This window comes from Ochotona curzoniae, unplaced genomic scaffold, assembly GCF_017591425.1.
Source record: "Ochotona curzoniae isolate NIBS_2020 unplaced genomic scaffold, NIBS_Ocur_1.0 patch144, whole genome shotgun sequence".
Taxonomy (NCBI): Eukaryota; Metazoa; Chordata; class Mammalia; order Lagomorpha; family Ochotonidae; genus Ochotona; species Ochotona curzoniae.
In genome coordinates this window covers 72,081-88,730 of record NW_024466689.1, presented here as the reverse complement: position 1 = coordinate 88,730, position 16,650 = coordinate 72,081, and the positions used below count along the sequence as shown (strand labels likewise).

General features: G+C 49.2%; 2 protein-coding genes across 8 annotated transcripts in view; one reads left to right on the top strand and one right to left on the bottom strand.

Annotated features, from left to right (window-relative positions):
- Positions 1-16,650, bottom strand: part of LOC121166488 (glutathione S-transferase Mu 1-like) — a 135,870-nt gene that overhangs the window by 50,233 nt on the left and 68,987 nt on the right. The window lies entirely within an intron of this gene.
- Positions 1,319-16,650, top strand: part of LOC121166490 (glutathione S-transferase Mu 1-like) — a 37,144-nt gene continuing 21,812 nt past the window's right edge. The window contains exons 1-8 of one of the 4 annotated variants that reach the window (XM_040995636.1): positions 1,319-1,459; positions 1,714-1,789; positions 2,151-2,215; positions 2,521-2,602; positions 2,703-2,803; positions 3,714-3,809; positions 3,896-4,006; positions 5,364-5,731. In XM_040995636.1, the coding sequence (XP_040851570.1) occupies positions 1,424-1,459; positions 1,714-1,789; positions 2,151-2,215; positions 2,521-2,602; positions 2,703-2,803; positions 3,714-3,809; positions 3,896-4,006; positions 5,364-5,453 (657 nt within the window). In that variant the 5' untranslated portion in view covers positions 1,319-1,423 and the 3' untranslated portion in view covers positions 5,454-5,731. Of the gene's footprint in view, positions 1,460-1,713; positions 1,790-2,150; positions 2,216-2,520; positions 2,603-2,702; positions 2,804-3,713; positions 3,810-3,895; positions 4,007-5,363; positions 5,732-16,650 lie in introns of those variants that run through there. The other 3 variants (XM_040995637.1, XM_040995638.1, XM_040995639.1) reach the window with 3 other exon arrangements.

The following is a 16,650-nucleotide window of genomic DNA, read 5'->3' as shown; positions in this document are numbered from 1 at the left end:
AATTAAGAACAGGACATATGGATAACTATGCCAGCCAAACAATGACAGCAAATCCCTGCCTGAGGTGAGGTCAATGGTGTCAGCCAATGGACATTGGAAGGGATTTCTCATCTACAGATCAGCGAGATTGACAGCATTTCGGAACTATCACATCCACCTGGGCAAAACCTTCAGAACATGCACCATTGTGACTCGGAGTTGATATCAGGTGGCCTTTCCCCATCCACAGGCACTGGCATGGTTAGAAGGCTGGCTATGGCCTATCCTCTTATCTCCCCACTCCCCCAAGAAATGGGAAGAAGACATACAAAACTTGGAAACAATGATCACACTTACTTCCTCCTAACCCTGGATCCTTCCCATCCTGATGGACTATGTAAACGTCATCTAAAATTAAAATTTCAAAAAAAAATAAAAGAGGGTTATTTATTTAAAAGAGTTACAGAGAGAGAAAAGAGAGGGAGGGAGGAGGGTGAAAGGGTGGGAGGAGAATTTTCCAGCTGCTGTTTCATTCCCCATTGAATGGCCTCAGCCAGAGCTGGGGAGATCATCCTGGTGTCCCATTGGGAAGTCTGGACCCCATGCACTTGGGCCATCTTCTGCTGCTTTCCTAGGCCAGTAGCAGGGAGCTGGATGGGAAGAAGATCTGGCCCTTGGCTTTGAGCTTTGAAGGAGTGCAGAGCCCTAAGACTCCATGGCCCCTTAAAGACCCTGCTTCTGCCTTGGAGAGGAACTGGTCACTCCAACCAGATGCATCCAAAGCCAGCCACCTGGCAGGGAGGCTCTTGTGTACCTGCCCCCTTACTGGAGCAAAATAGGATTCAGCTACTTTACATAATCCTTAAACACCTCAGGGAACTCAGTTGCTCCAGTTCCTTATGGGAAGAGGGAGGTCACCCTTACTGTCCCTGCCCCTGGTCAAGGGGCACCCCATCCTGGTCTGGCCCAGCAGCCTGTCTTCCCAGAATCCAGAGTGGGAGGTGGTGCTCCTCCCTGGGATGAGGACTGAGCCAAGTACCCGGCTCACAGAGACAGTAAGGAAACTGCGTGGCAGCTTAAAGGCCTGGCATTACTTTCAAGGGAACTGCCAAAGCCTGGGGCCCAGCAGGCGGTAAGCGAGGGGCGGGAGCCTCAAGGAGGGCTTGCGGGCATTGCCAGTGCTGGGCCAGCACTTGGCTTTGGTCTGCAGGCCTCCAACTGTCCCCGAATCCTGGCTGCAGACTCAGCTCTGGTTCATTCTTGTGGGTGGGGCAGAGCTAAGCATCACCAGGCTGCAAGCCCTCAGTGCTGCCTGGAATTCGTGGCGGGGCGGCGCGGGGCGGGTTCACAGAAGCCACTCCCCTCAACAGCCCCTGACGCGACAAAAGAACCCCAGGCTCCTCTGCGAAAGCCCAGTCTCCCAGGTCTCAGTAGCAGCAGCAACATGCCTGTAACGCTGGGTTACTGGGATCTCCGCGGGGTGAGTGAGGGGGCTGCCCGGCGGGAGGGACGTGGGCTTGAACGTGGGGTGGGGGCGGAGAGCGAAAAGCAGCTTGGGAAGACTCCACCTAGGCAGGCTCCCAGGAATTCCCAGTACAGGCATCCCAGAGTGGGGGAGGGGCAGCAGGCGCCTGAATCCTATTAGGTATAGAGTTGGAGGGCTCCCCTGGAGGAGATGGGGGCAGCAGTCGGGGGCCATAAAATCTCTGATCTCTGCTCTGGACCATTCCCCAGCTGGCTCACTCCATCCGCCTGCTCCTGGAGTATACGGACACCAGCTATGAGGAAAAGAAATACAAGTTGGGCGATGGTAAGGTCCTGCCTGCTCTGCCTCTGCCCTCTGCATCTGTCACCTAGTAGTAACCCCTGTCTGGCCACCTGTGGCTCACCGGTGCATCCTCTAACAGCTGGAATGGAGTCTGAGGATGGCCTCCAGAGGCAGGGCTCTGGGAAGGGGTGCTGGGAATGTGTTTCGGCATTGAGTCCTTTTCCACACAGCTTACAAGCTTTGTGGTTCAGAGCCTTTACAATCATTCTTTCCCCTTCCCCCAGATGTTGAATGTGAGATGAGGGGCTCAGATCCCACGTGTCCTGCCCCTGACTCTTTGGGAGGGTCCAAGGAAAGAGGCTACACATGGGGGAGGTTTTGTTTCTCTTGGTCTTTCCCACAGCTCCCGACTATGACCGAAGCCACTGGCTGAATGAGAAATTCAAGCTGGGCCTGGACTTCCCCAATGTAAGTACAGGGGATGGGGTGCTCTGAGGGCAGGGGAGTGCAAGGTGTCTCTCTGCCTCCACATCCTTCCCAAGCTTAGAGGTTTCAGGACCAGGACCTTGTGCTCAGCCGCTGTCATTCCCGGTTCTCTACAAGGCTTTTCCACTGGCTTCTATGTCATAGCTCACTCATTGCTTGTACAGATGTGTCTCTGGAGCCTGCCTTGCTCTATACACAGAGAATGCCAAGTCCCCTGTGTGCCCTTGTTCAGGGCAGGGGATGCTGGGCACCTGGGAACCCAGCTGACTTCCCTCCTCCCTCCCCAGCTGCCCTACCTGATTGACGGCACTCACAAGCTCACCCAGAGCAATGCCATTGTGCGCTACCTCGGCCGCAAGCACAACCTGTGTGAGTGGGGCTGTCTGAGGGCGTGGGGCTGTGGCTGTGCCCTGGGCCTGGCTGGGTGGGATGCTGAGGGTGTCTGCTGTGTGTGCTGTGTGTGCTGCAGGTGGGGAGACGGAAGAGGAGAAGATTCGCGTGGACATTTTGGAGAACCAGGCTATGGACAACCGCATGCAACTCATTACGATCTGCTACAACTCTGACTTTGTGAGTACCCCACTGGACAGGACCTGATGGGTTCAGTGAGGAACTAATTAACCTCTTGTGTTCTCATCGGCACTGCTCCTGTTTGCTACTAAACTCCCTAGGGAGAATGATTCTCCAAGCAATTTCCTATCTGACCAACACATTGATTCTGTAGTCTAAGCCTTGGGAAATAAAATCTGAGCAAGGTCCTACAGCAGCCCAATGATTCTAGGTCAACAGTCAGGTGTAAGAAAATTTGCTTCAAACTCCCATTTGTGCCTAAACTTTGACTCTTACCATGGCCATATTTCATTGTGTTTCTGTCATGTACCAGTGTCTGGATGTGCAGTATTGTTGTAGACATTAATTCAAGATGGGGGCATCTGCCATTTTTTCTCAGGGTTCTCTCTGTGTCCCACAGGGATAAGCATATTTCCCCAGTGGGGAGCCGGGGTCACCCAGAGGTCCTGGGTTCCTTTCCCTTCAACCTTGCAGATCACATTCTCATCCTTTGTGAGCTGTGCACATGCCTCTAGCATTCTCCTGCCAGCCCACCAGGTAGAGTTTCGTCTTCTTTGCCAAGGTCTTTTAGTTCTCTGCCTCTTTGCTTTCACCCCCAGCTGAGTCTGAGGGAACCTACACTCATGGCACCCCTGGGAGTGACCCACAGCAGGATGCTTGGACATCAGAGGTGACACATTCAGGGACAGAACTGGACTTCTATGTGATTTCTGGTAGTCTCCCACAGATGGGATGGGGGCCGGTGGGAGTCTCTCAGATGCTGATGAATGAAATCCGAGGAGGAACACAGACCCTGTGCCACACTCAGTGAGGATGCTCCCCTGGCCAGCGGGGCCATGTGCAGCCCTGACAGGCAGCCCCTCTCCCCAAAGTTGTGCCTGTGGGTGCTGACAGCCTTTTGTTCTATCAGGAGAAGCTGAAGCCTGACTACCTCAAGGGCCTCCCAGACAAGCTGACACTGTACTCCCAGTTCCTGGGGAAGCGGCCCTGGTTTGCAGGGGACAAGGTGAGACCGAGGGAGGGAGGGAGGCAGGAGCAGGGGGCATGGTCGGTTTCCTCTGGTCCTGAGCTCTCTCCTCCTGGCTTCTGCAGATCACCATTGCTGATTTCCATGTTTATGATGTCTTGGATGAGAACCGTATTTTTGCTCCTGGTTGCCTGGATGCATTCCCAAACCTGAAGGATTTCATGGCCAGATTTGAGGTGACTCCCTGATCCTTCTCTCCACTTTTCCAGTTCCTTCATGCCCTCTGAGTCCTGGAGCTGAGCTGCAGACCAACCCCTGACAGCAAGACCCATAAGGACTCATAAGGAACCTGAGTCAGTAGGGGGAAAGCCACTTGTCAGGTTCCCAGAGCCCATCACAGCTGTGCTTGGCTCCCAGTAACCCCTCATGTGTAGGGGCAGCAGTCAGGCTTCTCTGAATCTTGTGCTACAAGGAGCAGCCTCAGACCTTTGTCTTGTCTCCCACCCATGGAGACTGTAGGAGAGGCCTCTCTTTTTAGCGGGCATCAGGGTGTGAGATGTGTTAGAATTGAGTTTCAGTGTCAGACACAGAACTCCATGTGCTTGATTGCCTGAGCAGTTGAAGCAATCAGGTCCCTATGTGGAAGCAATGAGCTGCTCAACTTGTGTTGTTGTTGTAGAATCTCAGTAGTCACAGGGGTGCCCCAAGTGCACATTCTTGTCTTAAAGAATTGGTAGTGAAAATTTTCTTTCACTTTTTTTTTTTCTCATTCAAGTGTCCCACGTGTTCTGTCTGTGACATTTTGCAGATCCCTGATGTTTAATTTTATGTGTGTGGAAAGGTGACTCCTTGCTGGAGCTGAGGCCAGTTAGAGAACTGCAGGCACAGCAGGTGGGAGGGAAGGGGTAACACAGGGGCACACCATAAGCCACACCTCTCAGTGTCCCGTCAGTCACCCTGGGTCATCTAGTTTGCGATAAAGTCTACTTGATCACGTTTTCGATGTCTGAGGTTTGGGTTCACAAGTTATTCATTCTACATTATTACATTATTTGTACCGTTCCTTCCATTGGAAAGATGTGCCCGTTCAGTTCCTTCTCGTTAGCTCTGGATCAGGTCCAGTCCTGTGACATTGGGGATTATGCAACAGTTGCTCAGCTCTGTGAGCCAGGGAGGAGAGACCAGATGACATCTGTGTGCTGGACCATGTGGCTGCCAGGCCAGGCTAATTTGGCTCAGAACACTCTGGATCCCCCTGAATTCTTGAGAACCTCTGTGGGCACTGTCAGCCCTGGCGTGCAGGTGCATGTCCCAGGACTGTGCTTGTTGCTGTTCACTGTATAATGTCTCCGGATCAGGGGATAGACGCACAGTGAGGTTGTGTTCAGATACCAAATAGAGGAGTTAGAACTTCCTGTGTCAGGGGAAGGATTGGAGCCTGGCCTCAAATTTGTGCTGCTTCACCTCCTGCTGTTTCCTACATTTAGGATGTACTGACTCACTGGGGAAGGATCGGGGCTGTGCCTGCACTGGGGTTTCTGGAACTCCACTGTAGGCACAGACTGAACTGTGCTTTTGTTTCTGCCCCTGCAGGCCCTGCCAAATATCGCTGCCTACATGAAGACCAGTCACTTCATCCCAAGACCTGTGTTTTCTAAGATGGCCAAGTGGACAGGAGATTAGGGTATAATTTCAAAGATAGTATAGGCTTTGGGCAGCTCAGTCTCCAGCCTTGCTTGAGCTTTCTCAGTCCTCTCTCTGCTGCCCAGCCTGCTGCACTCTGTCCTCTAAGCCAGCGCCTCCCATACAGACCCTAGCCAGCCTCAGCTCTGCCCTCTCCCTCAGCCACAGCCCCTGGGCTATTTCTCCTACACTAAGGCCCATACTATGGCTCCTACTCTGCTGTGAGGGGCCTGAGTGGCCCTGAGCTCCGGACAGAGAGATCTCTGGGCCTGTGCTGACCCTGCTCCAGAGCAAGGTCTCCATTGCACTGCGTGCTCCCTAGGAAGCCTGAATCTCAGCCTGGGTCTGTCCTCTTCCCTGAAAGCCCTGACTTGGCATTGACTGTGCTGGAGTTTCAGGATCTTCATTCTGTTGCCACAGCAGGACCTGGGGAGCAGGATGCTGTGGGTGGGTGTACCTGGTCAGGTGAGGTTAAATGGTGTGCTGGTCATATCTGTGCCCTGTGCATGTTGCTCTGTTCCTCTCCTTGGTTTCTTCCTGCTGCGTGGCTCCTCATTCCTGGATCATGGTGTCACGGTTTGAAACCTGATGCAGCTTGGCTCTGTTTCTGAGAGCTGCAGGGTTGATAGGGAGGGGCTGGCAGTCGTCAGGCAACCCACTGGGAGCTGCTCCAGGGTGCTTTCCCTGACATGGATATTCCTGGTCTATATTTTCAGAATGTTTCTCAATAAATAGTGTCACATTATCTATAATTGTTGTACTTGTTTGTTTGTTTTTCTACACGAACTGAGAAGAAGTCAATTAACAGAGAAGAGAATCCCTCCGTGTCTTCCCTGTGATATGTGTCATGGTGCCTGGCCTGCATCAGGTGTTCAGGAAGTTTGGAAATGTGGAAGAATTGCCTCCTGGGAATGCAAAGCCAGCCTGTTCTGCCATGAATGGGACTTTGCGCTGTGGAAATAACCATCTGGATCTGAGGAGGTACAGAGTCACATGCAGGAGATTGTAAGCATTCAGGGATCAGAGAAGGTACCTGCAGCTGTCTCTCACTTCACCGTTAAAGGTGCTGCACCTGCCCTTGAGACAACCTTCCTGAGATGGGCTGGGCTGGGCTGGGCTGGTTTGCTGCCCCATGATGTGGCACTACAGCAGAACCTGGAATTCCATCGGAGGTCACCTGCAAAGGAGGAAGACTCATGTGGTGAACGCATATGGAATAGCCTTCTGAAATTGGCGGGACAGTGGTGTACTTGACCTTGGTGTCTTAGTGCAGGAGGGGAGTTTGCACCAGTGGTCAGTGCCAATAGCTGCACTTACTAAGGTCAAATAAAAGGTAGCAACAGCGTGTCTCTCTCTCCCTCCCCTTTCGAGAGGCACCCCACCTCCCAGCTTCCTTTCCTGAGGTGCTTTCCCCTTCCCTCCCTTCCCTGCTCACCTGGTCCCTTCGCAAATAAACTTTTCTGTTTGCAACAGATTCCTGGCTTTTTATTTCTATACTAAGCTGAGGAAAGAACCCACTGGGCATTTCTGGTAACATATTTTCCTTGGCGCCCAACGTGGGGCATGAAAAAGAGACAGGCGGGAGCCACGTGGTTCGGCTCAACCAAGAGAAGACTTTACAAGGTATCTTCAGACTCCAGGTGTCCTTGAGCACACAAGCTCCTATGACAACCAAACCAACTTGTTCCATGGCAGCGTAGATGACCTGAACCATCCCTCTGGATCCCACATTTCTGTTCCCTTACCCAAACCATGCCCAATTTCAGCAGGAAGCAGCCAGAAGACATTGTTGCCCTTTACCCCTACAGAAGTAGGATGTGGGATTTCAAGAGGGGGATCTGAGACCATCCAGGCCTGCTGAGGTCTTGGCCAACCTTCAAGTGGGCAGCAGCAGCATTGCCCACCCATTTTCTAACTAATGAAGAGACCACCAAGAGGGAACATCTTACCTTTAGGTTCCCCACCCAACAAGGTAGGTTCAAGGAAGGCTTAAAATCCCAAAGCTTCCTCAAATCTTTGTTGTCTCTCTCTCCCTCCCCTTTCAAGAGGAACCCCATCTCCTGGCTTCCTTTCCGGAAATGCTTTCCACTTCCCTCCGTTTCCTGCTCAACTGGTCGCATCACAAACTTTTCTGTTCGCAAAAAAAAAAAAAAAAAAAAAAAGGTAGCAACAACTGTAATGTAAAAAACCATTAAGCAATAGGTGAGTGGAAATTGGTTAAGTCTATTTGATTTGAGGACAGACATGTTTAAATGTAACGGAAGATCAAAGTGACAATGTGATTAAAAAACATAAGTGCATATACTTGTACACTAGTACAGGATCAGAAAACATTTTCTTTGATGCCCAAGATTTTAGGCTTTCTGGGTCATGATTTGTCACAGTTACTCAACATTTTGGTTTTCAAATGTCAGCTGGGCCTGATGGTGGCCTAGATGCTGAAGTCCTTGCCTGAACATGCCAGGATCCCATATGGGCATTGGTCCTAGTCCTGGCAGTGCTGCTTCCCACTGAGCTCCCTGCTTGTGGCCTGGGAAGGCAGTCGTGGATGATCCAAAACCTTTGACCAAGCACCCATGTGGGAGACCTGGAGTAGGTTTCTGGCTCCTGGCTTCAGATTGGCGCAGCACCAGCTGTTGCAGTCACTTGGGGAGTGAATCGTCAGAGGGAAGATCTTGCGCTCTGTCTCTCCTCCTCTCTGTATATCTGACTTTCCAATAAAAAAAAAAAAAGAAAAAGGAAAGTCAACTGTACAGAATACCTGAAGGAATGGATGCATGTGTTCCACTAATATTCCATTTACAAAACAGGTGTGTCAAAACAAAACCCAAACAACTCAATTCTGAAATGGGTGAAGCATTTGGACTGACATGTCCCTCAGATGATACACAGATGTCAAATAGCACCTGAGAAAGTGCTCCACATCACCAATTAGAGCAAGGCAAGGCAGAGCTAGACTGAGTTACCACCTCACACTCATGGCATTGGCTGGGACACAAAGCAGAACAAAGGGAGTGCTGGTGGGGTCTGGAGAAACTGGGACCCTTGGCTCTGTTGGTGTGAATGCCAAAGGGCCCAGCATTGTGCCAGTCAGCACTGTTCTTTCTCAAAAAGTGAAATTATCACTTGCTGGCAGCTATTCCATTTCTGCTTAACACTCAAAAACACCAAGTCCTCGAAGGGCTGTGTGTACTGCCATGCTCATAAGAGCACCACTTCCGACACGATGGGAGCCTCCCAGGTGTCTCCTAGCAGAGGAAGTGATAAGGACAGCTTGTACACACACACAGGAGCAGGCTCTACTGCTCAGCCCTCATCAAGGAACTCTGAGCATGACACAGCCTGGGTGACCCGCGAGGACACAGGCTCAGTGATGTCCATGTCACGGCCACAACCTTATGATTCCACTGACAGGATGCAGTTGGAGAAGACAAAGTCATAGAGACAGGAAATGGGAAAAGGGTCAGGGCTGGGGATGGGGAGTGTTGGTTTTATGTTCCCACCTACAGTTTTACAGGACAAGAGACGTAAAAACAATGCTTAGAATGATCATAAGGATGCTCCAGGAGATAAAAGAAAATGCAGATGGTTGAAGAAAATAAGGAAGATAAATCATGACATGACTGAGGAATTCGGTAAAGAAAGAGATACTGAAAATGATTCCTCCAATCAGGAAAGAAATAGATACTGAAAATGACAATTTCATAGGTTTTAGTAATAAAGAACTCAAGTTGAAGGATAAAGTTTTTAAAATTGATGAAATCAAGCAGAAGAAAGAATGTTGAAAGATAAGGACAAATTTTTGGTATATCACAGTGAGACAAACATGGAGATTAAGAATGCAGACAGACTCTGAGACACTTGGGGTATTATGAGATGAAACAAGACGCTAATTGTGGATGTCTCTGACAGCAAAAAGGAATAGAGGCTTAAGAAATCTATTTCATGACATGACAGCTCAAAATAGCCCCGGTCTGGAGAAATATGTAGTTCAAGTACAGGAGCTCAGGGAACATCAGATGCACAAACAAAAGACACACAAATGATTCTCACTGTGACTCAGTGTAGTTCTGCTCTCAAAAGTACAACACAGAAAGAAAATCCTTCAATTTGTAAGAGGAAAGTGTCTGGTCATTTTTAAAGAAGCTAGCAGGCATTCATGTCAAAGTTTTCAGGAGAAATTTTACAAACCAGGAGGGAAACGAGATATATTTTAACTTCTCAACAAAAAAATGCTAGAAAGCATGAATATCTTTCCTAGCAATGTTAACTCTCAGAAATGATAGATAATTGGATCTTTATGAGATAAGCGAGGCAGTCAATTCATCAGGCCAGCTTATAAAATGTGTTTACGGCAGCCCTAAGAAGGGAAGCAAAGACAGATAACAACCATCATGAACACCTGTGCGGCCGGGTGCACTAGCATAGCTACTGTAGTCCTCACCTTGAACGTGCCAGTGTCCCATATGAATGCCGTTTCTAATTCCAGCAGCCCCACTTCCTATCTAGCTTTGTGCTTGTGGCTTTGGAAAGCAATGGAGAAAGCTCAAAGCCTTGGGACCCTGCACCCACGTGGGAGACCCAGAAGAAGCTCCTGGCTCCTTGCTTAGGATTAACTCAGCTCCTGCCATTGCGGCCGCTTGAACAGTGAATCATTGGATGGAAGATGTTTTCTGTTCTCATCCTTTCTGTATATCTACCTTTCCAATAAAAATAAATAAATCTTTTAAAAAATGTAAAGCATGTTATTTAACTTCATGGCAACAACACATTATGAATGTGGTACCACTGCATTGTGTGCCTGGTACCTATGCACTGTGAAAATGAGGAAGGTGGCTCATTTTAGGTACAATAAGGAATAAAATACTTAAAACACAATGAACAACAGGTGGTCACATTAAGCTATTTTAAAATGTCAAAATGAAAAAAGTTTTTTTGGCACAGAAATGTCTAAAATCCATGCATTTTTTCATGATTCACATTTTTTCATGAATTGTTGTTTAAGTTCCCAGCATATGTAGGCTTCACAATCCTTTTGAACAAAAATCAACTTATGTTTTCATTCTATTTTCCATGTGCTTTTTTGAAGTCCCCTTAAACTTCTCTTTGATTTCAAAGCTCAAATTCAAAGGGTATTTTGGTGCTGCGTGGTGAATACCAGACCTGACATAGGAATGCCATGTTGAGTTGGACTTCTTCTTAAGTGAGGTTCCCTTGACCCCTGAGACTGTAGACCAGCTAGGAGAGTCAAAAGGAAACATGTCCCTTTTGGCAAAACGCTCTAACTCCCTGCCTACTTTGTTCAAGCTTAACCAGGAGAACAATCAAGTTCCACATGGTCCAGTCACCAGGGCTTGCAAAGTCAGCCAATTTCCTATCCTTAAGTTTCTGTGCATTTAATGCAGTCTGAGCTATCCCCTGAGGGTCCCTCCCCAGACACCAGCCTATGGCTTTGGCTTTTGTAAACCTTGCTCTTCTGCTCTTTGAGGTTTAGAGTTCTTTCTGGCATAAGCTCACTCCCACCACTGGCTAATAAAGGACTTTCAGATTTTTTGTTTTAAAATGATGTTTAGATAGTTGATCAGAATGGGAAGGATTCAGGGTTAGGGAGAAGTGGGTGTGATTACTGTTTTCAAGCTTTATATTTCTTCTTCCATTACTGGGGGTGAGGCGGATGATAAGGGGAGATCCATATCCAGCCTTCCTATCCATCCCAGTACCACAGTGTCCCAGTGTGGTACACGCTCCAAGGGTTCTGCCAAGTTGGATATCAAAGTTCTGAAATGGTGTCAATCTTGTCAGTCTATGGACAAGGAATCCTTTCCCATGTCCATTCGCTGACCCAGCCATCCTTAGAATCTCCATTCATCCAGATGTTTGCTGTCATCCTTTAGTTGGGGATATGCCCATATGTTTTGTTCTGCATTCTCTGCTATAGTGATATCCTTTGCAGACTTCAATGAGCTACCATATCTTCTATGTGCGCCATGGCCTGCAATCCAACACTTCATCCTTTACACTGAGGAGGATCAGTTCTCACAAATGGACCCATGGACCCAAGTCAGGTGACCGGGTCCACACCAGATCCCCACCCCTGGGGCTCTTAGACCTAGCACCCAATGTGCAATTGAGCCCAAGATCCAGGTGACACGGGTGCCACCAGAACCCCCAGCCTCAGGAATCATGGACCCAACACCCACCACATAGGTGGGCTTTAGGACTTGGGCCAGAAGACCCAGGCCCCTTCAGATCCCTCCATCCCTGGACTCCTGTAGCACCCACCATGCAGGTAGGCCTGAGGCCCCAGGGCAGGTGACTCAGACCCTGCTGGACTCTTTCCCTGGAATTCATGGATCCAGTACCCACCTTATAGGCAATCTCAAGGACCAGGCCAGATTACCCAGACTCTGTCGGATCTCCAACCACCAAGGCTCACAGACCCCGCACCTACATCGAGGAAGGGCCAAGGGGCTCAGGTTGGCTCTGGACACTTCTACCCCCCTGGGGCTCATTACCTGGAACCCACTGGCTCCAGACTGTCATGGTTCATCTCACCTCAATATCTGCCAGTGGGTTCTTCATCCTGGTTTGGTCCAGCCTAACCCCAGTTCCAGCTTATGCTGGTTGGTGCTGTAGCATAACCTTGCACAATCAGCACTCCCTGTCCCAGCTCCAATGTGAACTAGCTGCTGTTGTAGCCCAACTCAGCACCTCCCACACCCCATCTGCAAATGGATGTTATGATTTGGCATGGCCTGGCACACACCCAGACATGACCCACATGTGTGCCAGCGGGTACTGCAACCTGGCCTGGTTTGGGCTGCTCTTTGCCTTGGTTTTACATTCACCTACAGGGACTGCAACCTGACATAGGAGGTCACCAAGCTCCTCTATCCAGTCTCCTCCCTGTGGCAGATCTTGTACATACTGGTGGGTGCCTGGCCTAGGTTGACTTCGTGCACCTCTTGTTCTGGCAGGAACAATGTCACTGCCCAATCGGCCCATACCTTTTCTGGCTCATATTGTTGGGTGTTGCAGTCCAGCCTCACTTGGCCCATGCCCAGACAGTTCTAACATGGTTCAGCAGGAGATGAGGCCTAGCCCAGCCCATTCTCCATGCATCCTGACTCTCATGAGTACCAGTGGGGTCCTAGAGTCTAGCCCAGCCTGGCCCTCCCCAGACCCAGGCCACACCTGTGCCAAGGGAGATTGCAGCCATGTTCAGCCCAGGACAATGCACTGATTCTGGCACTTGCATTCACCAATGGGAATTCTAGCTCAGCTGGGGCATCCCATGTGGGCATAGCAGTCCAAGGACTTGGACCCTCCTCTGCTCTCCTTCCCCGGCCATTAGCAGGGAGCTGGATGGAAGTAAAGCTTCTGGGGGTTGAATTGGTACATACAGGGCATGCTAGTGGCACAGAGGAATACTTAGCCTATATGTCATGGTACCTGCCCCAAGCCTTCGACTATTATCTGTGTGTATTTTTAGAAAACTATTTACAAGCTAGAGACCAACTGAAACAGAGACAAAACATTCTTATATGTCCAACATACATTAATTAAGAAAATGGCCAGCACCATGGCATGGTAATGAAGCCTCCATTCTTTTGCAAGAAGAAGGTGTTTGGAGCATCTACTCTTTGGGCTGCCTGCATCCCACATGGTCTTTCCTGGGTTCAAGGTCCAGCTCTCCTGCATATTCCAGCTTTCTGGAAATGCCAGTCATGGGAAGCAGCAGGTGGTGGCCTAAGTAGCTGCACCACCTTGTGGGAGAGCTGTGTGGCGTTCCCAGCTCGCAGCTCTAGGCTGCCACAGCCCTGAGTGCTGTGAGCATCTGGGAGCTGAGTCAGCAAATGGGAAATCTCTTGCCCTCTGCCTCTCTCTTTCTCTTTCCCTTTCTCTGTCTCTCACTTTCATAAAAATCAAGTAAAAATCATTTTTAAAATTCACGGGAAATAGGAGTTCAAAGATAAGCTTATTTTAAAAAGATACATTTGTATGATTCAGACACACATACACACAAGTATGTTCTTAACCGAAATGAACTTACTCAAACCAGCTTGAGATTGTGTTACTTTCTGATTTCTGAAAACAGAGAATGGTTTGATTCCCAAATGCCTGCGTGCCAGGGCAAAGCAGCCCCACTCCAGACATGCCCTTGGCTCAAAAGCTATGGTCGCAAAAAAAACAAAACAAACAAAAAAAACAAAACAAAAAAACATAACCAAAACCAGAACCAAAACAAACCCTCTCCCCTTGTGGCTGTCCTCAAAGTTTAGGCCAGCATTGAAGGTACCAGAAAGCCGTCCTCCTGGGGCATTAGATGGGGTTTGCATGGATGAGCGGGAGTTCCCACAAGTCACTGCAAACTTTCCATGGCTGCTTGGGACCTGCCCTGGGAGGAGTGACTGAAGTTCAAATGCAGGAATCTCTAATGGTGCCTGGCACCTGGGACACGGACACGGAGAGCAGCAGTGGGGGTCACCACGGCAGCCACTCCTCTCCCACTGTTCTTGCACCCTCGGCACCTCCCAGAGCTACACATGGAATTGCCAAATGTACAGGCAGACAGGCTCTTTGGAAGCCCTTAAAGCACTGATGGTGAGCAGAGGGATGCTCATGTGGAGGAAGCACGCCTTCTCCTAGCATCCTCAGAGCTGCATTCTAAGGGGTTTTAGTCAGTTGCATCATAAAAAAAATCCCCAATAGTAATGTGTGTGATGTGGGGCTGGCACAATGGCTCAACTGGCGAATCCTCTGTGCCAGTGCAGCATATGTGAATATGTGTGCTGGCTCGTGTCCTAGCTGCTTCCTTCTGTACCTGCCACCTATCTGCCTGTAGCCTGGGAAAGCAGTGAAGGATGGCTCAAAGCCTAAGAACCCTGGAGAATGTTGGGGAATCCAGGAGTCTCCTGGCTCCTGATTTCATATCAGTTTGGCTCTGTACACTTTGGGCGATAGGAAGTGAATGAGTGGATGGATGGAAGATCTTTTCCAGTTTCTCCTTTTTCTCTGTACGTCTGCTTTTCCAAAAAAAGATGAGTAAATCTTTAAAAGAGACAAAAAGAGACAGGCATATTCCAGCATGCCATGTTTTACTGTATTTTACCAATGTATTCATGGATGATTTTGGTCAGAGAGAGAGAGAAAGAGTGTGTGTGTGTGTGTTATGCTAAATATTAACCAGCCAAGAGCTCCTTCCTCATGATTGCCTGGAAGCCTTGGAGACTGTTTGTTGCAGCAAAATGGCCCTGTGGGGCAGCTCCTGCCTGAAGCAGGCCTGGACCTCTTCACCCACAGGAGCAGGTTTGTGCAGAGTGGACAATGAAGGGCCAGGTGAGCAAGTGGTGGTCACAGCACGACAGGCACTAGCAGCAACAACACTGCCGCGCAGCATGTCCACCAGGAAAGCTCTCCTGACGTCTCTGACAAGGGCTCTCTAATCAGCCAGCAGAGGAGAGAAGGCCAACACTGACACAGACTGCAAGCATGTGGGCAAGACTGGGCATGCTCACTGTGCTGTCTTGGAGGAAAGGGCACTCCCGACAACAGAATGTGGGCAACAGGACACAGCTGAAATCCCATTTCTATGGCGGCAGTGCCACAGTGAGGACAGGTGGCAACAGGACACTGTCCTTGTCACCAGAAGATGCACGTGCACACTGCATGTGGGAGCCAAGCTGCGCACCTGTCCACCAGAACAGCAGCTGAGGGAAAGGGTTCTCCTGGGGCCATGACACTCCAGCTTGATGGAGTCCTATCATTAAGCTGAGGAATATGGGACAGGAGTGGAAGGGGATGTTGGCACTTGGGATGACACCCACAGATGGATGGAAACAGAACTACCCCTGCCCATCCTTATTTCCAAGGTCCTGGCCCAACCATCATGCATCCCAAGCATGGGAGTCCACATTGTGGGCCTGATACTCTCAGGAACTTTGTGGAACATTCATGAGAGGACCTCATCTTCATTGTTAGTGCACCCACTAACTCAGGGTTGCCTTTTTGAGTTCAGAACAACCTGAAATCAAAGAAGTTGTTACTGAAATGGGGCATATGGGTTACCAAATGTATGTGAGTGCCCACCCTTTTAAATGATTGACTAATGGACTCTGCTCCGACATGTAGGACAGCTAGGACCTCCAAACATTCACTTGTTGACCAACTTCCTTCTTGTACACAAGTGATACTAGGGCTACTTTCCTAGCCAAAATAGCTTGGTAAGAATGCAAAGCTCTTCCTTTAAAATGGAAGCTCTGTGTGTCTTAAAAACCTCAGTCTTCTAGAAAAAAAGATGAATTCCACCATGAGAAAAACAATTGCCAATTGTGCCAAGAAAGTAGCCTCAACTGGAAGGTGTTGGCACATATCCTCCTTCAGATAAGGGCAGGCCCTGAAGCAGTACATGACAGCTCCTTCCTGATGCCATAGTTAACTACATAAGTAGTGCTAATAAAGTAAAATAAAATAAAATAAAATAAAATAAAATAAGGTGATATGCTGATGAAAAGTAAGCATATACTAACAATTCTACCCAAGTGTGCCTCCATCAAGTCATGCCCTCAAAGCTGGAAGACCACCTTTATATTTTATTATTTGTAAAGATTTATTTACTTTTTATTGGAAAACCAGATATACAGAAAGGAGAGACAGAGAGGAAGACTGATTCACATCTGCTGATTTACTCCCCTAGTGGCTGCAACAGCCTTGACTGAGCCCATTGTAAGCCAGGAGCCTGGAGCCTCCTCTGGGTCTCCCATGGGGATTCAGGGTCCCAAGGCTTTGGGCCGTTCTCGACTGTTTTCCCAGGCTACAGGCAGGGAGCTGGATGGGAAGTGGGCCTTCCAGAATACAAACCGGTGTGGATATGGGATCCTGGCATATGCAAGGCTAAGAGTTTCACTGCTAGGCTACTGTGCTGGGCCCTGCTTCATCCTTTTAAAATTGGGGGTGCATGTACAAAGTTCAGTTTCCCCACTGAGAATATTGTGGTGTTCTGGTGTTCTGGGCCTCCATCCTCCCTCGCCTACCCCATGGTATAATGCCCGAGGTCGATCTCAAAGACGACAGGATCTTTCACACTTAATTACTAAGCCATGCCTCACCACTAGGCAAAGTTAAGTGTCAGTGCACATCCAAAACATCGCAGTCTGCCCTGCAAGCAAAAACTGCTGGCTTGGAAACTGCTCACGGA